The sequence below is a fragment of the Saccopteryx bilineata genome, chromosome 2 (assembly GCF_036850765.1).
Source record: "Saccopteryx bilineata isolate mSacBil1 chromosome 2, mSacBil1_pri_phased_curated, whole genome shotgun sequence".
Lineage (NCBI taxonomy): Eukaryota > Metazoa > Chordata > Mammalia > Chiroptera > Emballonuridae > Saccopteryx > Saccopteryx bilineata.
In genome coordinates, this window is record NC_089491.1 from 43,109,296 (window position 1) to 43,134,428 (window position 25,133).

The following is a 25,133-nucleotide window of genomic DNA, read 5'->3' on the forward strand; positions in this document are numbered from 1 at the left end:
AATTAAGGGCACAAGCGAAACCAAAACAGAGCAATTGCACCTTCAGAAACAAATATGAAATAAAATGACTTAAGATGAATTAAAATCACTTCCTTTCAATCTGGCTTGTGTTATAAAGATGTCAGGTTAACAAAAGTCCCCTCACAGAGGGTAGCAAGTTTTCTTGAGGAACAGAAATATTTTTCTTCCTTGGTGTAACTGATCACCCAAATAACTGTAAATTTCTATTTAAATTTACAACCTCATTTCACAAAACCTGTGACAGTGCCCAGAAGCACACCTCCCAAGCTTGGTCTAGGCACAGCCTCTCATTGATGTGCCATGCCTCATTTTTCATTTTACTTCTTTTAATGGAGTGAAGAAAATAAAACAGCAGACTGACAATGGAGGACACTTGGAATGAAACCACTCTCCCAATCAGAGACCAGAGCAAGGACTTGGCCTGTGTACACTGAACATCAATGCTGATGATGTCCCCAGAGATGAGGGTTCTTTCCCTCCGGGATTGACTTTGCCCTTCCCACAGTCCCACCATCTCACAGTGGGTTCACGTGCATGAGGACATCCAGGCTTCAGGGTCCATATTTGTTAAAACCCATCACCACCCTATGGCCCAGAGACATTTATACTCAGCTAATGAACTCCATTAGCTTCCTCTAATTATATGAATTATACCTCTTATAAATCTGCTCTACATATCAGGGGCACGACGTCTGGAGCAGTAGTTTCTGCACACAAGGAATTAATCGACGAAGACCATGCACAATTTTGCTTGCACAGTTAAAAGGACAGGTGGGTGGTGGGTCAGGGTTGGAGGGAAGTGCTTTCTGAAAAGTTCAATATAAGAAAAGCTTACCTCCTCATGTATATCTTGTTCTATCTTTTCCAAGTCCTTGGCTTTCCTACCCAACCCTGAAATGATCTCTGGACAAGAATCCACTTATTTTCAACAGAACTTGACAAAGGATTGTTGGATAACACTTGGAAAAACAAACCAGTGCTATTACCATGACCTACAAAGACAAGACGGTCTGAGCGTGTGGTGCGCCATCCGGTGTCTCCCGGAAGCTATCTTTTCTCTCTACTGCACTCTAGAGTTTCTGGTGATGGGAAATGAATAGTCCATGCCACAGAGTTCAACAGTCTTTTTACTCCTCAGAAAGGCCCTCAAGGGAAGGTGCTGAATACATTCCTCCCAGCTAACAGTCGCTGGGATTTTCCCTAAGTAGGGACTGACGCCAGCTGATCCCAATGGCTGTCTTTGTTCCTCCCATATTGCGGTTTATAATAAATCTTCTTTCTCTCTGGTTTTAATCTCCCATAATTAAAGGGCTTCCCAGATAGAACACAAGTTTTCCTTTTTTTCATACACAGGCTTAAGCCATCCCAAAACAATAAGAACAGTAATAATAATAAATAAATAGAAGTGAATCCATAGAAACTCTCAAGGTCTGTACAGCAGAAGTGACAGAGTTTAAGTCAAATATTTGTTTTTCCCTTTTTTTCATCCACATCAAAGGCATGAATACAACAAGGCATTGTTAGTTGTGGTGGGCAAACTTGAGTGTCTGCTGATATAACAAATTGGGTTTGTTAAGGCCTTTGTCTATGCAGAGTTAATAGTAATGCAGAAGCCAGATCGATTAAAAAGGAAAGGATAAGGACTGTGAAGCAGGGAAGACAAAAAAGAAAAAAGAAGAAACAAAACAAAAACTAGGGAACAAACCAAGGGAGATGGAGAGAAAGAGATAATGCCAAAAGAAGTCCATACTGTGTCTATGGATGGAGAAGTACACATTGCTTCCCTCTGAAAGCTTCTTGAGTGTCTCTGTTGTTAACACTGTCGGAGTAGAGAACAGCAGATGATGGCATCCAGTGGCAGTTAAAAGACGTTCACCCTCTCGGCCCATCTGAGGAGGTGCTTTGGGAAGGATTGGTCTGGGGGAAAGGGCCCTAGCCTAGAATATCCAGATAGACCGGAGATGCCTTGGCCAAGTTCTGAAGGAGGGTGTGGATGCCCTTGATGTTCTTCCTCATGTGGGGCTCTCTCTGCCAGCACCCCAGCATCAACTCGTAGACCTCCTGGGGGCATGTTCGAGGTCGCTGCAAGACTCGGCCCTGAGTGATGCATTCAATCACCTAGACAGAGATCAAGGACAGGATCAGACAAGAAGAAAAACAATACGGATAAAATGTCAGTGCAGAGAGGGTTGCTTTGAAGAAGCCCACTCAGTGTTCATTCTTTAGGAAGAAGGCAGCGGTATTATAGGTTAGTGTATCATGTTGAATTGTATTATACCCATTTTGTTTTTCATTGATGTCACCAACTAGTAGAGAAAGAATTTATCTATCTGAAATGATCCTGAACCTCACCCTGGAATTCCAGTGTGTTTTAGTTTCACGGCCTGAGAACCATGGTCATCTTTGCACCAGGATGCTGATTGGTGAGGGACCGCAGGCTGCAGACAGGAGAGCTCACTTTGGATAATGAATTTGGGTAAAAGGCAGACTTGGGCCTGAAGAAGATGTGAGGTGCCTGACCAAGAAACTATGCCTCAAATATAGACATATTGGCAAAAGTATTAATATAGAAAAACAAAATGCTTGAGTTTTTCACTAGAAGTGACTGGTCTAGTGAAATGTGTAAAAAAGAAAGAACCATGAAGCCTTATTGGAATAATACACAAAGGTTATTCAATTCTCAGGGTGCCGGGATGTCACATCTGCTATTAATTTGCTAGATGAGCAGCGCACAGCAATTCCTCAGTCCCATCACCAGGGGAGGACAAGAGCATCCGCAAACACGGCTTTTCTTTCTCTGGAGCTCTTAGATGCCGAGAGTGACTGCACTTCGGCCATGACACTTAGGTACACAGCAGGCCATCTGGGAGGTGCTGCACCCAACAAAGTCACATAAGATCGTGTCCTAACTTCTGGCCAGGGGGTCCCTCTCAGTGTCAGCCCTTCAGGAGGGTGTCACCCAGCCCACTGCACACCTCATTGTTGGACAGCTGGTACCAGGGCTGTTTGCCATATGTGAAGATCTCCCACAACACGACCCCCAGGCTCCAGACGTCACTTTCTGTGGTGAACTTCCTGTACATGATGCTTTCCGGAGGCATCCAGCGGATGGGCAGCATCGTGTGGCCACCAACCTGGAAGAAAAGGGGTAAACAAGGAGGCATTAGTCACCCCCAAACCAAGTTCCCACTATCAGAGAAGAAAAGGTGGAAGAGAGATGTGGTGTACATTTTTCCTCCGTTGTTAATTTGAATTTATTAATATTAATTGTTTATAAACACATAGGGAAAATATGACTTCTTTATAATCTCAAGCACCAGAGACAGAGGGCAATTCTTTCATGAAACTAGATAGGAGTAGAGCTAACGATTGTGTGGATACTCACTTGGATAACACACACACACACACACACACACACACATTTCCTGGTATGAGGCTGATGCAAACTTTTAATTAATGAGGTAACTTTGACCATGGTAACAAGTAGAGGGCTTTTCATTCCAAAATGACCCACCCAGTGACTCTACTTCCTTAGCAAGGCTGGAGTTTCCTTCCAGTTTAAGATGCTAAGATGAGTGCATGGTGCTTCCTTGAGCCCCTTCCCCAAACCCAGCAATGAACAAAGCAGAAATTATTCCCGTTTTACAGATGAGGCAACTGAGGTTCAAGATGTTATAGACACAAAGAAATCAGGTCTTTGGACTCTGAGCTCAGGACTTTTCTCTATGACAGGGCACCACAACTAAGTTTATTGGCAAAAATAAATAAGTAAGTGCAGTTTTGAAAAGCCCATTTTAGTAAAAACATGAAGGCTGAGGCCTTAGATGGCAAGAGCATTACAGAGGCAAAGAACTTTGTTTGACGAGAGACTCGTTCATGATTTCCTACTTTCTGGAGAAAACTGAAGCATTCAATTTCCAAGTTTATAGCCCATTCAAACTATCTAATTTTAAAACCATCATCCAATTTTTGCATAGTAGCTCTGTGGGTGGTAGGTCCCACTCTTCATGTTGGTAAACCCCAGCACAACCAGCCCAAATGCCATGCCTGACACCGGCACAGCAGGTGAGCTCACAGACACCAGGAATTAGATCTCATTGACAATTCTCAGCCCCTGGGTTCTGAGACTACTGCCATATAGTTTCCTCCCAATTATAATTCTCAGTATCCATTTCTGACTCATTAAAGAAAGGAAATGGACAAACAGTGCCTCAAAAATGTTGCTCAACTCCAGAGCCCAAGGTGCTAAGAGGGTCGGAGATGTTTCATATGCTTGGTGACTTCAAATAATGCTCTTAGCATCAAAGAAAGCACAAATGTGAAAGGAGGAGGGTGTCCTTTGTTGTGTTCCATTCTTTTCTGTATAATGACTCCAAATCTGACAAGCAGGAACATAATTTGCTGGTTCATGGTTAAGGTGCCCCCATATTTTTCCTGTTCAGCTTTGAATACACTGAAAGCTCCACACTAAGTAGAGGCTGGTTTCCTTCCATCAGCTATTGATTTCCTCACCCCTGCAGTGACAGGTAGTCACTGACAAGTGCAGATTTTCCTCAGGAAGCTGCCTGGACAGGCCTGAAGGTGATGACAATATAAGGAGTGCTCAGGATACAACACTTTATATTATTTATTTATTTACTTTATTTTGTATTTTTCTGAAGTTGGAAACGGGGAGGCAGTCAGACAGACTCCCGCATGCGCCTGACTGGAATCCACCCGGCATGCCCACCAGGGGGTGATGCTTTGCCCATCTGGGGCATTGCTCTGTTGCAACCAGAGCCATTCTAGCACCTGAGGCAGAGGCCATAGAGCCATCCTCAGCGCCTGGGCCAACTTTGCTCCAATGGAGCCTTGGCTGCAGGAGGGGAAGAGAGAGACAGAGAGGAAGGAGAGGGGGAGGGGTGGAGAAGCAGATGGGCGCTTCTCCTGTGTGCCCTGGCCGGGAATTGAACCCGGGACTCCTGCACACCAGGCAGACGCTCTACCACTGAGCCAACCAGCCAGGGCAGGATATGACACTTTCAACGTACGACTTTTTGAGTTTACAACACTCACTCCCATAAAAACTTAAAAAAATTGAGACGTGAATGTTTCAGCTTTCGCTGTTAGGGTAGTAAATTTTTACACTAATTTTTTCTGTTACTGTAGTACAGTGTACAGTGTCCTTTTCCTTTTTCTGTGGCTTAGTTGTGTTTTTATTTTCTAGACTATGATTTTACAAGGGTGTGAGGATAGGTTAGTGACTTATGTTAGGGTGTGTTTCAACTTACACCAAAATTCATGTTACTTCACTGTTGTAGGAATGGAATTGTGTCATAACCCAAGGACCCCATGTACTGCCATCAGGGTTGATAGTTAAAACAGATACTCTGGCAACACAATAGGTTAGGGCATCAGAGGGTTGGCTGGTAAGCACAACATGTCTTTAAGCGGGTCTCTTGTGTGACACGTGACACAGACACTGACTGGCCAGAAAGGATGCTGGTGATGAACTAATTTGAAGGTGTGTTTGTAGGGGAAAGGGAGACATATAGAGAATGATTTACATACATCTCCTTGAATGAGACAAAGAACAAATACACTCTGGGATGCGTTCATCTAGCCTGATATCAGGCTTTCCACATTTCTTGTGGATTTCCAGCTGCAATGCAGTGGGCAACATCCAGTTCGTGACATTAGAAATGCTGGTTTCCAGAGCACACTCCAGTGTGCCATTTCTTACTTGGGTAACCTTGTCCAGCTGCCAAACCTCTCTGTACCCTAATTTCTCCAAATCTAAAATATTGGTAACAACAAATACCTTCCAGGGTTATTATGAGGTTAAAACCTTAGCAGTCAATATCAATTTCAATGCACTAAGTACTTTCAAGGGGTGGCTTCCTTCAGTGTAATCTTACTATTTCATTTTCTCAAAAGGAGAAGCAGCCATTCTGGAGACATTAAGGAGAGTCAACAGCTCCATCTCTTTCAGACTCTTTGCTGCAATGACAAGTGCTCTGGGCTCCTGTGACTGTAGCCCCTAAGCGACTGGGATTTCTGTCCTGTATTGCTAATGGCCAAAGACTCAAATTCTGATTTACATGTTTTCCCATCTGATCATTTATTTTATGCTTGGACAGACTTTTCACTTTAATTCTTTCAAGAATCTCTTCTGGGATTTCACACATGCTTTTATAAATAATGCTTTCCTTGTTCTGATGTCAAATGGGTGAGTGTGGGAGAATCTAATAAAAGTTCAGACAGGGTTCACAAGTTTTCTAAACCCGTTTAGGACATTTCTGGACATTTCTTTTGCAGCCCTTCCTCAGGATTTTGGAACACGTAACAAAAGTAGAATAACAACAACAAAAAAAGAGTCACCATTGTTACAAATTACCATCATATTTCAGTCATAATCACTGGATGGTTTTTGGAACCTCACAAAAACCACATACTGTGCGGCCACAAACACAATGAGACATTTGTTTCGTATTGTGCTCTTTGGCAACTTGCCCTCATACCCTTGCTTAAATATTTGTGACATGGAATGCAGTCCCAAGTATGACACTGGGAGTCAGCACTGTTGCTCTGGCTGCCGGATACGCCGTGGTGCCTGAAGAGACTCCCCAGAGATCCATGAGGGTTTGGCCACAGGCCCTTCATTAAACCCACCAGGTTAAACTAATCAAGATGGGAAATCGAGTTAGCTAGGAGTTGACTCGGACTTATAATTTTTATTTTCCTCAACCCCAAAGACTGGGGTCTTAGTTCACCACCATAACTATTCATCAACACTTAGGACTTCACCTTTACAAGGAAATTCCAATCAGTTATCTCAGTTGAATCCAGTAGTTACCCTGTTGGGTAGACATTGGCTTGCCTTCAGATTACAAACAATGGCCCCAAAGTTCAAAGAGTTAAGTAACCTGCATAGATCCACACCCATCATGCCTCCCCACTGAACATCTTGCACTCATTCTGATAAGCCTCTCTGTGTTTCCAGTTTCTGTAATCTCCAACACCTGCCCTATGTGTCCTTAGCTAAGCAAACGGAGTTGTGGCTCCTTACCCAGGCCCAACCACTCCAGCCTGTTGGAAAATTGGATCTCCTTTCCTTTCTACCTACTTTCTGAAGGTTCTAGGGGCAAGCTCCTGTTCCACCATTTCAAGGTGCTCTCTGCCCATGATACAGCTCAGTGTCTTTTGTTTTTCTTTTTTTTTTTTAATTTTTTTAATAATTTTATTTTTTTTAATGGGGTGACATCAATAAATTAGGATACATATATTCAAAGATAACAAGTCCAGGTTATCTTGTCGTTCAATTATGTTGCATACCCACCACCCAAAGTCAGATTGTCCTCTGTCACCTTCTATCTTGTTTTCCTTGTGCCCCTCCCCACCCCCTATCCCTCTCCCATTCCCCCCTCCCCCCCGTAACCGCCACACTCTTATCAATGTCTCTTAGTTTCACTATTATGTCCCACCTACGTATGGAATAATACAGTTCCTGTTTTTTTCTGATTTACTTATTTCGCTTCGTATCATGTTATCAAGATCCCACCATTTTGCTGTAAATGTTCCGATGTCATCATTTTTTATGGCTGAGTAGTATTCCATAGTGTATATGTGCCACATCTTCTTTATCCAGTCATCTATTGATGGGCTTTTTGGTTGTTTCCATGTCCTGGCCACTGTGAACAATGCTGCAATAAACATGGGGCTGCATGTGTCTTTACGTATCAATGTTTCTGAGTTTTGGGGATATATACCCAGTAGAGGGATTGCTGGGTCATAAGGTAGTTCTATTTTCAGTTTTTTGAGGAACTACCATACTTTCTTCCATAATGGTTGTACTACTTTACATTCTCACCAACAGTGTATGAGGGTTCCTTTTTCTCCACAGCCTCTCCAACATTTGCTATTACCTGACTTGCTAATAACAGCTAATCGAACAGGTGTGAGGTGGTATCTCATTGCCGTTTTGATTTGCATTTCTCTAATAGCTAAAGAAGATGAGCATCTTTTCATATATCTGTTGGCCATTTGTATTTCTTCCTGGGAGAAGTGTCTATTCATATCCTCTTCCCATTTTTTTATTGGATTGTTTGTTTGTTTGTTGTTGAGTTTTATGAGTTCTTTGTATATTTTGGATATTAGACCCTTATCTGAGCTGTTGTTTGAAAAAATCATTTCCCATTTAGTTGGCTTTCTGTTTATTTTGTTATCAGTTTCTCTTGCTGAGCAAAAACTTCTTAGTCTGATGTAGTCCCATTCATTAATTTTTGCCTTCACTTCTCTTGCCATTGGAGTCAAATTCATAAAATGCTCTTTAAAACCCAGGTCCATGAGTTGAGTACCTATGTCTTCTTCTATGTACTTAATTGTTTCAGGTCTTATGTTTAGATCTTTGATCCATTTTGAGTTAATTTTTGTACAGGGGGAGAGACTGTAGTCCAGTTTCATTCTTTTGCATGTGGCTTTCCAGTTTTCCCAGCACCATTTATTGAAGAGGCTTTCTTTTCTCCATTGTGTGTTGTTGGCCCCTTTATCAAAAATTATTTGACTATATATATGTGGTTTTATTTCTGGACTTTCTATTCTGTTCCATTGGTCTGAGTGTCTATTTTTCTGCCAATACCATGCTGTTTTGATTGTCGTGGCCCTATAATAGAGTTTGAAGTCAGGTATTGTAATGCCCCCAGCTTCATTCTTTTTCTTTAGGATTGCTTTGGCTATTCGGGGTTTTTTATAGTTCCATATAAATCTGATGATTTTTTGCTCTATTTCTTTAAAAAATGTCATTGGAAGTTTGATGGGAATTGCATTAAATTTGTATATTGCTTTGGGTAATATAGCCATCTTGATTATATTTATTCTTCCTAGCCAAGAACAAGGTATATTCTTCCATCTCATTATATCTTTTTCGATTTCCCTTAACAATGGTTTATAGTTTTCATTATATAAGTCCTTTACATTCTTTGTTATGTTTATTCCTAAGTATTTTTTTTGTTGTTGCAATCGTGAAGGGGATTATTCTTTTGAGTTCCTTCTCAGTTGTTTCATAGTGTCTTTTCTAAGTGCCAGGAAGCCTGGCGTCCCTTAGTACAACTCTGGCAACACAATAGGTTACGCACTCCTTTCTTTGATAACAGATCACTGGCCTCAAAAAAGGTGGATGCTAATCAGTTATACCTGGCAGGGCATGAGAGGGTTGGCTGGTAAGTACAACATGTCTTTAAGTGGGTCTCTTGTGATACCAATATGTGGGAAGGAAATCTCAAAGTGTCCTTTCAAAGATATCAGTGTTCTTTGCTTTCCTATCCAACCTCCAATAACTTCTCTAAATTCTTGACAGAACTAAGCCTTAGATTAATTGAATGGAAAGTGGTTCACTTATTTGACATGACAAACAAGAACCATTCAATGAAATTTGTAACCTTAATAAAATACAACCAAAAATACCAGTGATCACATGGAGTATAAAAGCTAAGTTATATGAGAAATCCTTGGCTTGCCATCTCTACAGTAGACATGGGGTCTACATCACAGCCTTGGAACTATTCAATCTGGGATTAAAGTCTTTAAAAGGATGTCATAATGCATAACATGAAGGGGTTATTGTTCTACAGATGGTGACTAGCATGTCATATCTGAGGAGGCTGGAGAACAAGGTCAAAGGCTTAAGAAGGAAGTTACACTATGAAAAAGAAAAGGACTGAATGACCATCATGGCCGCTAATTATTGCAACATGGTAAAATCAGCAGAACTAACCAGAACAATGCCTGAGGCCCATGGCCAAAAAGAAATCCTTTAGTGACTAAAATAAACCAAATTACAGAAAATGACAAGTTCTGTTTTTAGAACATACCAAGAAAAGAACAGTTCATTTAGCTTTTCCTGTGATTTCCATGACACCTCATGAGTTTGATGGTGATATGTATTGGACGATCTGGTTAAATACAAAAATAACAGCTGTGTCCTAGATAAAACACCTGGATCTAAGCATCCTTTCAGTCTACCTGGTTGAAAGGTATTTAATACAGTAAACCCTGAAGAGAATACTAAATGACCCTTGGTAAACTGTCTTGTGTTAGAAATCAATGATTATATTATTTTTATACCAAATTGGACACATCTAACCACTTCAACTGCAATATTTATTTCTTACTTTAAGAAATACTCTTTGGGTACATATTTTCTGATCATTAGATTATAAATTATGAAAATCCCCCTGTCATTTAAACAATATGATTTATTTTTTACATTGGGAAACTAGGATTTAGGGAAGTCAAGGACCCTGCTGAGGAAGTGGAGCTATGAACTGACAGCCAGCAGGATTAACCCTTTGAGTAGTGAGTTTTTTTTATGCTCGCTGACCCCCGGGAATGAGTTTTTGATTCAGAAAATGAAATTAGTTTCAGTTCCAGTTTTATTAACTTAAAATCATGTTTGTTTGATAACCAATTTATGAAAATAAAAAAGAACATACATTTGCCTTTTTTTACTGTTGCCTTACACATTTTTTACTTTTATTTATTTATTTTTATTTTTTTATTTTTTTTATTTTTCTGAAGTTGGAAACGGGGAAGCAGTCAGACAGACTCCCACATATGCCTGACCGGATCCACCCGGCATGCCCACCAGGGGGCAATGCTCTGCCTATCTGGGGTGCTGCTCTATTGCAACCAGAGCCATTCTAGTGCCTGAGGCAGAGGCCATGGAGCCATCCTCAGTGCCCAGGCCAACTTTGCTCCAATGGAGCCATCCTCAGTGCCAGGCCAACTTTGCTCCAATGGAGCCTTGGCTGCGGAAGGGGAAGAGATAGAGAGGAAGGAGAGGGGGAGGGGTGGAGAAGCAGATGGGTGCTTCTCCTGTGTGCCCTGGCCAGGAATTGAACCCGGGACTCCTGCACGCCAGGCTGAAGCACTACCACTGAGCCAAATGGCCAGGGCCCACCTTACACATGTTTTAAAATAAATTGATCATACTCTGGATGGTCAGGAGGCATGAGGATATAGATGAACGTTTATACTACTCAAAGGATTAAAGACAGGTCTCTATCCCACCACTATTCGTGCTGAGAACCTAGGCTCTTTCTCGTTTTTTTTACAAATATACAAAGCATCTTTTCCCCTGAACAAGTTAACAAGGAGTACACAACTTATTTTCCAGGTGCACTGGGAGATGACAGAGAAGGTGATAAGCTTAGCTCTCCCCTTTCTGTTGGGCTTCACAAAAAGAATTGCATTACAGTCCTCCTTGTTCCCTCATCATGTCCTCTTCTTCTATGCATCCTTTCTTCTCAGGGTTGCCGCCTCCCAGTCTATTCATACTGCCATTTCTTTTCTCAAGCCTCACTTGTCCAGTCTCATTTCAAATACCAATATTGCACGCAGTCTTGCCCGACTCCTTTCTTACCTCTCCAAACGATCACGCGTGCTGCCACTACAACTCGTTATTCCCCCGTGGAGATGCTTCATCTCCCTTCTGTGTGAATGAGGGACACAGTGGTGGGCTGGAGCCTTTCTATAGATTCAAAGCAAATGCCTCCCTGGCTTTGAGACCACTGGTGATATAAAGTGAGTAATGCTAATCTGAGACCTTCTAAACTCAACTAACAAAACCAATGATGCCTGGGAGGCCACTTTCAGCTGTGGTATTTACTCAGTGAGTGAGTGATAACTTGTTTGGAAGGCAAACATTTCACTCCCTTAGAAACATGCAGGCCAAAGGGCAAGCCCCATTAAGAGATGATTAGCTGTCAGAAGCTTTTGGCCACATTTATTATTGAAGAGGCTCCTAGACCTCCTTATGCACCCTTCACCCCATTGCTTTGTGTCAGTAGTTTCTCTTGATCTGGTTCTTAACAATGCATGAAAGTTGTAAACTTTAAGAAAGAGCTGGACTTTATTTACTTATTTATTGTGTTGCACTTGTAACATGAAGTTAAAAAAAGGAGAGTGAAACAATTTACACAAAAATATTCTCCTTAGAGAACCTGGAACCACTGTGGTCAGACTGTGGGTGCTTTCTGACCACATCCAGGAAGACTAGGATTCTCCAATTATAAAGAGTGATGAGGTGCTTTTGTGGTGTGCGGCTACTGAGCCTAGGGATACTTCAGGAAAGAAAGTGAGCCCTTCCAGCCTTGCCTGGAAGACCTGAATGAGCACAGATCAGGCTGAGTCAGAAGGAATGCTGGTGACATCCCAGCCGCCCTCTTGATTACAGTGGGAAGTGATTATCACTACACCTGAAATTGCTGTTATTTGTAGCCTAGAAAATCCTTCATTATCTTTTACCATGAAAACTGATTATCAATCATATGGTCATAACAGACGGGTTACAACTTAGTAACTTCAAGTGAAGTGTTTTGGGAATAATCAATGAGTGGATTTGCTGGACCTTAAATTTTTAACAAATATTTCTGCAAATCTTTTTTTTCCCCAAAAATTAAATCTCTATTTTGTTAGAACAAGGCAAATGATCATGTTTGAAAGGGAAAGGTCACAGGGCTATAATTGCTATTTCCTGACACTTGATTCTAAGTGAACAGATGAAGCAAAAAATAATATAAATAATAAAAATAAAAACAATAATGTGTCAGGTTTGCATAACATAATTTTTTTTCTTTTTAAATAGTACTTCCACATTTATTCATTCTCTAATATTTGTATCTACCTCAAAATATGGTAGATACAAATATTATGAAGATGAAATGAGTTATCAGGAAAGCTCTGTGGTGGCCTTGTGTGATGCCCTTTATAGAACATTCATGATAAGGTGAAACTATCAGTCCAGAAGACCTATGGCTGACAGGGGCTGGGAACTGGTGGCAGGATAGAGGGACTGGCTCTGCTGAGACATGAGGGAATCCTGTGGGTGATGACGGTGTTCTAAGTCCTCAGGGTTGTGTCAGTGAGATGCCTCTGTTTGCCAACACTCAGAAATGTACACTAAAAAGGGTGGCTTTTGTTTATGTATATTATACCTCAATAAACCTGACTTAAAAATAAGTAAATAAAGCTCTTACTATAAGGTCCTCAGTATATAATAAATGTGCAAATTATATTAACTGTTGGTGTTATACTAAGTATTTGCGTCTCCAATAACTCAGTTTCAGAGAGAAGGATCTCCATGCCCAAGAGCAAAGTGACATACCCGAGACCACACAGCCAGGAGGTGCCAGAGTCCACCCAGAGACCCAGCTCTCCAAGTGCATGGCTTACTTTCCATTCTGCCTCAAGCCAACATGGGGTCAGATTCAGGTATAAGAGGGGCTCTCTGCATGAGTCTGCTGGGGCTGCCTTAATAAAATACTATAGACTGGGTGGCTAAAACAACAGACATTTGTTTTTCTCACATTGGCTTGAAGTCCAAGATCAAGGTTCCAGCAGTTTGTTTCCTGGTAAGAGCTCTCTGCCTGGCTTGCAGATGGCCCCATGTAGCTTATGTGCATACCCAGAGACAGAGTTTTGCTGTCTCTTCTTATGCAGGGTGGAATGGGGCCCCATCTTATGTCCTTAATTACTCTCAGTTACTTGCTTAGAGGTCCCGTTTCCAAATACAGTGACACCGGGGATTAGGGTTTCAAAATATACGGTTTTTTTGGGGGGGGGGCACAAACATTCAGTCCAATGTTTCTTTTTTTATTCCAATGCACTTGGGGGAGTGAGAAGAGCTTCAAATACTAGGAATTGTGCAATTCTGGTCCAGAATGCAATTCTGTCAGCATCTTCATGTCCCCAAGTGAAGGCTCATCCCCACCACTTTCTTCCCTTCCTGGGTGACTCTCGATGGTTTTCTTAATACTAACTAATTCTAGGAATTAGCAACTGGCTTAAACAGGCTGTTGTTCCACAGCAGCCCCCAGATGCAACTCATTTCCAGAGCAAAACTTAGAGCAACCTCAGTCTTCAACCTGCCCCCACTCTATCTCAGTTTCCCTGGGGGCAGCTAAAGGCAGTGAACAGACCCTGGGACTTTCTAGTGATGTGTAGAAAAAAGCAAAAGGGCTTCCTGGACTCCACACCGCCTCAAATGACATCCCTTATGGGTCCTATTGTCCCCTCTTTGTGTGCTATATACAATTTAAAGAGACAAAGAGTCCCAGATTTAGAAGTGATCATAGTTTCACCTTGTTTTACATTTGTTCTCATCAAGAACAAATAAGTCTTCTCTCAGTAAAGCATGAAATTGCAATCACAGCGATGTTTAAGAATCACATGGGGATCTAAAAACAAGGAGTCTTCATTTCAACAACTGGGTGAACTTAGACAGTAACAACATGGCCTCCCCCTTTCTCTGATGGCCCTTCCACACCCCACCTCACTAACTCTTTTCAGCCTGGATGGGGAGTTTCCTGAGTGATCAATGGGATGGTGAAGCTTTTGGAAAGAACTAATGTAGCATGCTGACTGGAGTGTGATTTTTGTACTTACACATCATTCAGCAATGCAAATTTGTACATTCCAATGACATGCATTTCATCAAGAAGCCATTTTTTTCCTGCTTAGTATTACTGAGTTTTTTATGATCTCTTGCCATTATGGTTTTTTAACCCAAGAGACCATCTGACTCTTTAGCATTTGAGATCAGAGCATTGCATTCTTTCATGGTGAAAAGCCACGGGGAAGGACGTGGTGCTGAGCAAAGGCCACCAGAAAAGTAGGGGCGATATATATATTCATGTCATTGTCCATGAAAAAGAGATGGCATTATACTAGTTTAGTACAAAAACTTCAACGTGAAATTATTTCTATGGAAATAGTTCAAAATGGCTGGTATTTCAGCTAGCTTTTAGAAAAGGAAGAAATCAATGATTTGTCGACAGAGTCAAGGGAAAAAGCACTCTCCATGCCACCTGGGATTCCTGTGATTACTGCTGCCCTGGGTGCATTATGTCCAGTGAGTGGAGAGCTCAGGTTTCTGAGTGGACACCACAAATCTGCCCACCATTAACCACAGCCCCTTAGTTAACACTGCATGCATGGCCAGAACACACATCCTACCACCGACCTGAGACAAGGACTGTATACCTGAGAGCCAGTTAAAAATGTGTAAGGTCTTTTTTCCTCCCAACTTGTTTTGCTATAGAAACTGGTGCCTGTGTCCACATGCATGCAACAATCACAGGAAAGTTGCTTTCTGCAGCGGGCCTGAATGCCAACCTGGTGGTGGGATGGTCCTTTGCGGCAATTTCTGTGATATATGTAATGCATAGAGATTGTGAGCTTGGTTAGAGACCATAATTTCTCATCATGCTCACAAGGGCTAAGACATCATGTAATAAAAGTAGCCCTCAGTTTCTGAGCACCCACTCTATGTGCCATGCTCTGTGCTAAAGATTGGCTTAGATTTAAAACTCACTTTTCTCATGCCTTTCCCAGCATAACTACAGATAAAATGTACCCATGGGAAGTGACTGTGACAAGCAGCAGCTGTTGTGCAATTGTGAAACTGGAACTCACTCTCTGACCAGCAGCTTTTCTGTGTAGAGGGAAGAGGGGCAGCTCAGTGTTGGGGAAAACTAGGCTGGTGGACCTGGCTGTTTCTCAAACCTTTCCACAAAGCAACCAAAACTGCAGAAGTAAATAAAAGGCTGGGGCTTTGGGGAGTAATTTGGACCATGTCTGTGAGCCAAGGTGCCACACTGTGGCAAGTGTGGCATTTCTTTAAAATCTTATATTTCATCTTTAACATCTAATATAATTCTTGTATTAGACTCCACAATGCATTATGAAAAGTAATAATTCCCTAGCTGGTTTGATCAGTGGTAGAGCATTAGCCTGGCATGTGGAAATCCTGAGCTCAATTCCTAGTCAGGGCACACAGGAGAGGTGACCATCTGCTTCTCCACCCTCCCCTTTCCCTGTCTCTCCCCCACCTTTCCCTAGAGCCATTGCTTGCTTGATTCAGGCACATTGGGCCCAGGGTCTGAGGCTGGCTCCCTCAAGCCTTCACCTCAGGTGCTAAAAATAGCTCAGTTGCAAGCATGGCCCCAGATGGGCAGAGCATTGCTCCCAGGTAGGGGTTGCCAGATGGATCCCAGTCAGGGCCCATGCAGGAGTCTATCTTTCATCTTCCTTCCTTTCACAAAAAAGAAAGGAAGAAAGAAAGAAAGAAAAGTAATAATATGTCCCAAAGTTATTTATTAAAGTTGAGGTTTTAGAAGCATAGACCATGCTTGTTTTATGGCTTCATGAGTTTCTGATCTGGACACATCATCTTGTACCCAAAGTCCACCCAGACTTGGATTTGAGAGACATTGGTGGCAGAAAGTGAACAGGTTTTGAAGTCAACTAACCTGGTTTTATGTCTACCTCAACCACTTACTAACTAAAAATATATAAATAAATATTAAATAAATATAAATAAATTATTTAATATCTTAGAGTTTCTCCTTTGTATCTCCTAAGGTTTGAATAAAACCTTACAAGGGTAAATCAGGCCTATACCCTTCCCTAATAGGCTAAGTTCTAAAAGCACTGTTAAACAGCTGAATGGCCAGAAGTGAACAAAACTAAACATTTAGTCAACAGCCTTGAGACAGCAGAAACAGCCCTGCACCAGGATTCCTGCTCACTGCATAGTTCTGAGGGCTCCATTCACACTGTGGCCCATGCAAATGCCTCTTTCTGGAGTTGTTCAACATGGTGAACTGTATCAGAAACCCAGGGCTCTATTTTCAGTGCTTACAAGACTCTCCACATGACTTTGGGCAAGTCATTGCCCCCCTCTAAGCTATAGGTTTTCCACTTACAGAATGGGGAAAATGATACTTACTGAGTCTTCTCTGCAAGGCTCAAGGGTGCTAGCTGAGATAAAGTATGGTTTACGTGGTAATACTCAATCCACGGGTACTATATCATTAATCTTGCTTTTTTGTATGCCTTTATTTCAGTACATTTCAACAAATCTGTATTTAGTTAGTGTACATTTCGTTGTCTGCAGCAATGTTGGGGAAGCAACGTTAAGTGAGATGAGGTCTTTAGCCCTGGCCAGTGGCTCAGCAGTAGAGCGTCACAGCCTGGCATGTGGAAGTCCTGGGTTTGATTCCCAGCTAGGATGCACAGGAGAAGCGCCTGCTTCTCCACCCCTCCCCCTCTCCTTCCTCTCTGTCTCTCTCTTCCCCTCCTGCAGCCAAGGCTCTATTGAAGCAAAGTTGGGCCGGGTGCTGAGGGTGGCTCCGTAGCCTCCACCTCAGGCACTAGAATGGCTCAGGCCACAGCAGAGCAACACCCCAGATGGGTAGAACATCACCTTGTGGTGGGCATGCTGGATGGATCCTGGTGGGCGCATGCGTGAGTCTGCCTGACTACCTCCCTGCTTCTAACTGTGGAAAAATCCAAAAAAAGGGGGGGAGGGATTAGGTCTTTGACCACAAGAGTGTGTTTCATAACCATAATGCAAGGTGGAGAATTGATGTTACAGTGGAAATACAGCTGTGGATTGTGATCCTGGTGGGCTTAGCCCACTCCTAAATCTACTGGTGCTACATCTCTTCCACTAAAACGTTGATATTGGGATGCTTGAGAATTTTCCATTCTGTCCTGAGGGTCTCATGGAAGCAGATGATTGAGACCCAAATTCTTCACTGTAGTTGCCTAACAAGAAGTTGGCCACCAGCTACAAGGGGCCTGTGATGGCTGAGTTGTGTGTAGCTTTGTGGCCAGGATTCAACATCTAGCTTCCATTTACTGCAGGCCTGCCATGTGCAAGGCACAGCAGAGAACTTGACGCATGTTATTTCACTGAACCACATGGAACCACAAGCTGAGCCCACGCAGGGATGAAGAGAGTCCCTCAGTCGGGGGTCTCCGTCAGCTGCATGTGACAGAGACCCTGACTTAGCCATGGGGGCTTTGCTCACTTACTGGAAGTCCTGAAGTGCACAGTCAGGGCTGGTGGAACACTCCGAGAAGCTGTTCCAATGACATCAGTCGGGGGTCTCCGTCAGCTGCATGTGACAGAGACCCTGACTTAGCCATGGGGGCTTTGCTCACTTACTGGAAGTCCTGAAGTGCACAGTCAGGGCTGGTGGAACACTCCGAGAAGCTGTTCCAATGACATCCTTCAGGAGACATCTCAAGTCTGCCTGCTTCCTTCCACCTTCACTTTGATCCCCTGATCTGTCATTACCTTCCGTAGGCTACTGTGACAGCCTCCTAACTGGTTGACTCATTTCCCTTCTTACCACTTTCCAATCCACTCTCCATGTAATAGCTAGAGCAATAGTCTTAAAATATTAATTTTATCAAAGCATTTGTTTTCCTGTTATAAACTCTTCAACAACTTCTCATTACCCTGAAGTTAAAATGAAAAGTCATCACAGTGGCTGATAGCACCCGGCTGATCTGAGCGCCTCCTGCCCAGTCTCCTCTTCTGCTTTTCCCCCTTTCCCATCCATTTTGGTCTTGAATGCTTAGCACTTTTTCACCTGCGGTCCTTCATACATGCAGTGCCTCAGTTTTTCCCTGGCTGACTTCCTCTTGCCCCTCAGGACTTAACTTAAATACCATACTCTTAAAAATCAGTCAGATTAGAGTACCAGGCAGCTTACTTTCCCCTCTTAGCACCAATCAGTTATAATAATGAGCCTATTTGTGTGGTTATCTGCTTGCTCTCTCCCTCTGCCTGTAGATCGCCAGGTCCATGAAAGAAAGCACTCCCTAGTCCTTGAGTGCTCAATAGATATTTGTTGGCTGCCTTGGGACTTGTGGATAGACAATTTGGTATGAAATAATTGTGGGAACAGAACAAGGCACTACAGCCATAAAAAGGCAGCTTCCTGTCTGCTCAACACAGGGCTCTCGGCAGAGCCCCTTAGAGCCTAGAGGGACATCCAGAGAGGAGAAGGAAAAGAATGAACAGTAGCCAATTTACTTTAGAGAGTGACACCTGTTTCTAATTTAAACTGCAATAAGGAATGGAAACATACATATTTTGTACATGGAGTAATGAACATATGGGATAATTTACTAAGAAAAGCCATGCAAGTCAATATTAATGGGCTGAAGTGACCCTTCGGTTGAGGAGAGGGTGTGATGGTGCCAGGAGAAGTCAGCGAGAACGGAAAGGCTGAGTGCCATCCCTGAGGTCCCCTTCTCTCTGCACCTCCTGTGGTATGTCCCATTAGCCATCGCAACTGCACTTGGAGAAGCCATCCTGCTTACAGAGACCCCCTTATGGCCCCATCATAGTTCCCATGGAAGGGGCTTCGGGTGGAAGATGCTTAGAAGTGGGAGAAGCTTATCTTGAAGCTGGCTTGGCATGGTACTGCCTATGCTTGGTTGTGATGGTAGAGAGGAAAATGGGGCACATGGAGATTAATGAGAAGAGGTCCACAGCCCTCAAGCCAGTGCTGCATGAACCACACTCTATCACCTAAAACCATAGCTCCATAATCTTAAACCACGACCAGAGTGCTGTGGAGCAACCCAAGTCTAAAGAAGTTAAGCTAAAAGCCAAACCCCCATCTTCAAAGAACTGTCCATGTCTACCATAGCAGGTACTGTTAAGAAAGGCTATTATAACAAATGTTGGATTCCCAAACCCTCATTGCACATAGTATAGATTGATCTTTTCAGTCATTGTGTTGACAATCATGTATCTGTTTTGTATCATTTGCTCATTCAGCAAAACTTTACTGAGCTACCTACTGGGTGCTAGGCCTTGTCCTATGCACTGGGGTATGTCCGCATGAAGATTAAGAAGCTGATGATTTCCCTTGCCGATTGGCTCAGTGGTACAGCGTCGGCCTGGCATGCGGAAGTCCTGGGTTCGATTCCCGGCCAGGGCACACAGGAGAAGTGCCCATCTGCTTCTCCACCCCTCCCCTTCTCCTTCCTCTCTGCCTCTCTCTTCCCCTCCCGCAGCCAAGGCTCCACTGGAGCAAAGTTTGCCCGGGCGCTGGGGATGGCTCTGTGGCCTCTGCCTCAGGCGCTAGAATGGCTCTGATTGCGGCAGAGCGACGCCCCAAGATGGCAGAGCATCGCCCCCTGGTGGGCATGCCGGTGGATCCCGGTCGGACGCATGCGGGAGTCTGTCTGACTGCTTCCCCATTTCCAGCTTCAGATAAGTACAAAAAAAAAAAAAAGAAGCTGATGATTGCTCTATGTCCCATGTCCTCATGAAGCTCTCATTTAAGTGGGAGACACAGACCATGCATAAATAGACAGTAATGCACGACCATGTCAAGTGGTGATAAACACTGGGAAGAAACAGAGTAAGAGGATGGAAAGGACAGAGCGGAAGTGCTTTTTGGATAGGAAGGTTGGAAAAGGCTTTTCTGAGCAGATGATATCTAAGCAAAGAACTGAATAAAGTGAAAGAACACGACATGCAAACTCAGGAGGAAGTATATTCCAAGCATTCCAGTCAGCAGGCGCAAAGGCTCTAAGGTAGAAGCAACCTCAATATGTTGGAACAGTATGAAGACCACTATGGATGGAGTGATTGTGGCAAGGCAGTGCATGCTGGGAAAGGAGGTGGACTGCTCCAGGGGCCACCCTTGGTGGGTTTTGTATAATGGTACAGCTGCACTGGAGTGTGTGTATCTAAAACTGTATGTCCATATCAGTCCTGATTTTATATCTTCACTTTTACGTCTCAGTAGTATGCTACATCAAACAGTATTTCAAGGCAAATGACTGAATATTATGGGACTTTACCAAAAAACCCTACATAATCTATGACCTAACTTACCATTTACTAAGTAGGGATACTAAAACAAAGAATCGCAAAACCATGAAATCAGAATCTGAGGTGGCAACGAAAGACAAATGTTACAAATCCACTAATCTTGCCTCTTTCTCTTTGATATTTTACCCCTTATTATGCACTACTTCCCCAAACCCACCTGGTGGCATGGCCAGCAATGCAAGCTAGTAGCTAAAGCACCTATCAGCCTCTTTCTCTGAGCACTGTGGAGGAAATTACTTCTTCCCTGATCCAGAGAATTCAATAATAATATCATTGCAATGCAGCAGTAACCAATGCTTTATTTTGCAGAAAAGGATCAATTTAGGAAATAAAGTGTGTCTGACAGTATAGGTTTCCCACCCTTTCTCTCAATGGAAGGAGGAAGGGGCAGTAGAGGGATCCTATTACTTCTAGTCTCTTCAGTGGCACAGATGTCGTCTTGAGTTTCTCAGAATGATTAGTGATAACCCCCTTGGTGTTTAGCTTCAGGATTTATGCAAACGGTCTCTGTGCTTCTCTCTGCCAGCACATGAGTAGGAGACTCCCTCTACATTATCTTGTTTTTCCTGATTATTTCCTTGATACTCCACCAGTTATATGATCACATTCCTGCTCAGGTCACCCTTTGACTCCGAAAACAATTTTAGTTTCCTTTGAGGAAGAACACTGTCCTTGCGGAATCTCAGGGAAGAAAAGATTCTGTAATGCTGAAGTCCTTAATGATGGTCCATCAGCATTCCTTCTCTGTGTACCTTCTTTCTTGCCTCTCAATCCTATAGTCAACCCCCTGAACTTTTCCCCCCAAAATTGTTCCTTCTAAGATCTCTATCCCCAAAAATTACATTTTGTTTATACCAGAACATCCATTTAGATACAGATCATTGGCATTTAGGGTACTATATTTACTGGTTAGTACCTATTTGTACCCATTTACAGAAATAGTTTTAATGAAACACATAAAGGTCTTTAAGCACTACAATCTACTCTATGAACCCAGACTTGGGGATGACAATTCTTTTCAGCTCTGAATAGTCTTTAGAGATGAAGATAAGAACACTCTAGAAAAGGACAAGGTTTATACCAAACAAATAAAGCCCAGCAAATTAACTAGACACTATAGGGAAAGGCAGAGATGCTTCCCAATTTAAGAACATTGGACTTTTAAATGGACCACTTTTTGCAATGGTGGTCCATCTTCCTACCCAAGGGTTAAATGTCCTCCAATTTCCTCCCCATTTTGAGCCCATCCCTCCTTCCGTCTTCCCCATCCCCTAAAATAGCACCACTACCCCAATCAACAACCACTGTTTTTTGTTCAAACCTAAAAACCTAGTAGCCATCATTGATTATTTCCTGTATTCCCCTCCCCCATCCAAGTCATGAGCGGGTTCTTTCAGCTCTACCTGCAAAACAGACCTTGAGTGCTCCCACTTGCCCATTTCTGCTGTTACCCATGAGTCTAAGCTGCCACATGCTTGTACCCAGACTGTTGCTCTCTCAGCTCTAATCCCAACTCAACAGGCCACTGACCTGAGTTCCTCTCATCCTACTCTGGCCTGACCTGAGGCTGACAGCATCATTTGAAGACACCCTCATCTTGCCCCCAGAAACTCCCTCGTGGTCTTGGTGGTCTGTTTCTGCTGCCTCTACTCCATCAGAATGACTCGCTCAATGACCTTCCTCCTTGCGCCAGGATTCAGATTTCACCTTTTACACCACCACTGTAAGTATTTTGGATAAAACTGAATACTGGAACAGTCAAATAAAAAAAATAAAAGTATATGTTCTGGTGGTTAGTTTGTTATAGGCTATATTTGGTAAAAGTTTCAGAAGGGTGCTTATTTTTTGAGGACTTTGTGAAAGGCTTTTTATCCACTTGCTAAACACTTTAATGGTCACTTCATTGCCTCTCTAAATTAAATCACTAAAGTTGCACCACTGTTTTAGAGTGGGAAAGATGGGTACTCCTGGAGGGAAGAATTAGGTTCAGCAGAAGAAGAACCCAAGGCGATCTTTATAAAGTAAAACACTGCAGAGAGACCACAGCAAATAATAGTGTCTGGGCAGCCCTGCATAGCCACACATCCGAGGCTCACACCAGACATGGACCATGAGCCTCAGAGGTCAGGCTCTTAATGATCTCTGCTAATGAAAACTCAGCCAATCAGAACTGGCCTCATTCTCATAGTTATCCTCTTGGGGTCTTCGGAAATTACGACCAGGCTTGCTTTGCATTTATATCACCCATGTCCTGGTCAAGAAAACTGGAATCTGGGAAGTGAAAAGCTGGGGGGAAGCAGGCAAAAAGGTGGCCTGAACACTGTATTTAAATATCAGGAGATAATGCCTGCCTGCTCATCGCCAAGGGCAGGTCAAGAAAAGGTGAGGGTCAACTGTGGCACAAGGATCTCATATTTGATATAATTGGCTTTTTGACACTGTGGCTAATAGGTCATTAACTGTTTGAATGCTCGGATGAGGGCAGCTGTGAAGTCCCCTTCTCTGTACACCTCCTATATTAAGCTGATGTCCTATATTAAGCTACTCAGTGGGGCTTTTTCAAGTGTTCCCCTGGATTAAAAACTTAGGCTTTCAGCTGAAAGAAAAAGAACTCTGTGTACCCAATATTCCAAAGGAAGTCTACATCAGCCAGAGTCCGGCCCAGTATCTGACAGCTGGATCAGATTCCTGCTCCCATAATAGAAAGAGCCCAACAATAGCCACCCGCCACCCTAGATAATCTGCCCTCTCTGTCTTTGTGGGGACAGAAGTGGGGACAGGAGTGGGGAGGGGAGCGAGCGAGAACATCAGTGCGATTGTTGGAATGCTCCTGGAGGGAGGTCATTTCCTTCCCTTCCCCTTCTCTGTGCTCCCCCCATTCTCAGCCTGAAATCAAGTAAGGGGTTTCAAGAGCAGTCCTCCTAAAGACTGGGGTACCTTAAGAAGAGGAGATGAACACCTCACTTTGCATTTAGGCTTCTGTTTCAGCAGCAGACTGTGTGTCCTGTAAAGGAAAAAGGAAGTGGATGGAGAGAGATGGTGGAGCTGAAAGTAACCAGCAGGAGGGCCTGCTCACCCACCATGCGGGAAGGAGAAGTGGGCACAGTGGACATTGTCTATGTCACCTGTCCACGGGTGACACCTGATCCACAGAGGTGTTGGCCATGAAACAGTGGCAGCAAAGGAGAGGATGACAACTGAGAAGTAAAGAGATATTTGCTTTTTATCCTCAGTCCCTCCTCCCAGTCTCTAACCTCATAGGAACTAGAGATAGAAGAGGAGCAGAGGGATGTCCAACCTGGGATACTAGAAGAGGAAGCTTTGAATTTAACAGAAGAATGAAGCTATAAATTGGATCCAATGCGTTTTGTAGCTGAAGGTGAACAGCAAGACATGGAGGAAACTTACATGCATTTAGCTAAGTGAATGAAACCAGTCTGACAAGGTTACATGCTATATGATTTTAACTATATATATGAAAGTCCAGGAAAAGCAAAACTATGGAGACAGTAAAAAAGAAATCAAAGGATACCAGGGGCTTGTGGGGTGGGAAGGATGAACAGGCAGACAGAGGATTGTTAGGAACAATGAAACTACAATATGTCGTTATAATGTCATTATGCATTTATCATAAGGCTCAGAATGTACAACACCAAGAGTTAACTCTTCCATAAACTGTGGACTTTCGGTGATAATGATGTGGCCATGTAGGTTCATGATGGTAACAATGTCCCAGTCTGATGCTGAATGTTGAGAGTGGGGGAGACTGTGCGATGGTGGGGGCAGGGGATTGATGGGAATCTGCTGTCACTTCTTGATTTTGCTGTGAATATCTAAAAGTACTCTAAAACATAAAGTCTCTTTTTAAAAAAGTGTCACAATGAGGTCAGCTGTAGCAGTTACCAAAGCTCTGTTGCATAGTTTGCATCCATGTTATTAAAAATTCAGGAAAGGAGGTACTAGCCCTGAACTGCCTTTGCAGTGGTTGCCATTGGTCACTGAGCTGTGTGTGGGGGGATGCTCTGGAGAAACTGAGACTCTGAGCAGTGAATACAGAAGTGTGGCTCACAGGAAACCAACAGAGAACACAATAGGGTGGATGGTGGAACAAAGTGGTCCACCTGCCTAGCCTCAGGGCGGAAGTGACTGTGGCCGGAAGTCCACTCTCCACAAGAAACAGGAAACTGGAAACTGCTTGGGAGCTTCTGAAATGGGGACCCAGCTAGTGCTTGGGAAAGAGGCCAGGAAAATGTGGGCAGAACCGTTCTCACCAAGATGACGTTAAGTTTACCAGTTAAGTTTACCATGGATGCACACACTGTTTCTTTACCTTTAAAAAGAATTAGACTTTTATTTTAATGTTAAGAACCTGAGAGCTAAACTTGCCAAAGAGGAGTGTAAGAATGGTGGGCATATTAGTCTAGCGATG

General features: G+C 43.1%; 1 protein-coding gene and 1 non-coding gene across 7 annotated transcripts in view; both read right to left on the bottom strand.

The window, feature by feature from the left end:
- Positions 1–1,515: 1,515 nt before the first annotated feature.
- Positions 1,516–25,133, bottom strand: part of NTRK2 (neurotrophic receptor tyrosine kinase 2) — a 363,188-nt gene continuing 339,570 nt past the window's right edge. For all 6 annotated transcript variants that reach the window (XM_066256974.1, XM_066256972.1, XM_066256973.1 and 3 more), the window contains 2 exons: positions 2,997–3,155; positions 1,516–2,139 (listed from right to left, as the gene is read on the bottom strand). In XM_066256974.1, coding sequence (XP_066113071.1) covers positions 1,954–2,139; positions 2,997–3,155 — 345 coding nt within the window. In that variant the 3' untranslated portion in view covers positions 1,516–1,953. The remainder of the gene's footprint in view (positions 2,140–2,996; positions 3,156–25,133) is intronic.
- On the bottom strand, positions 4,953–5,028 carry TRNAT-GGU (transfer RNA threonine (anticodon GGU)). The gene has a single exon. It is a non-coding gene; the product is annotated as a tRNA-Thr (tRNA).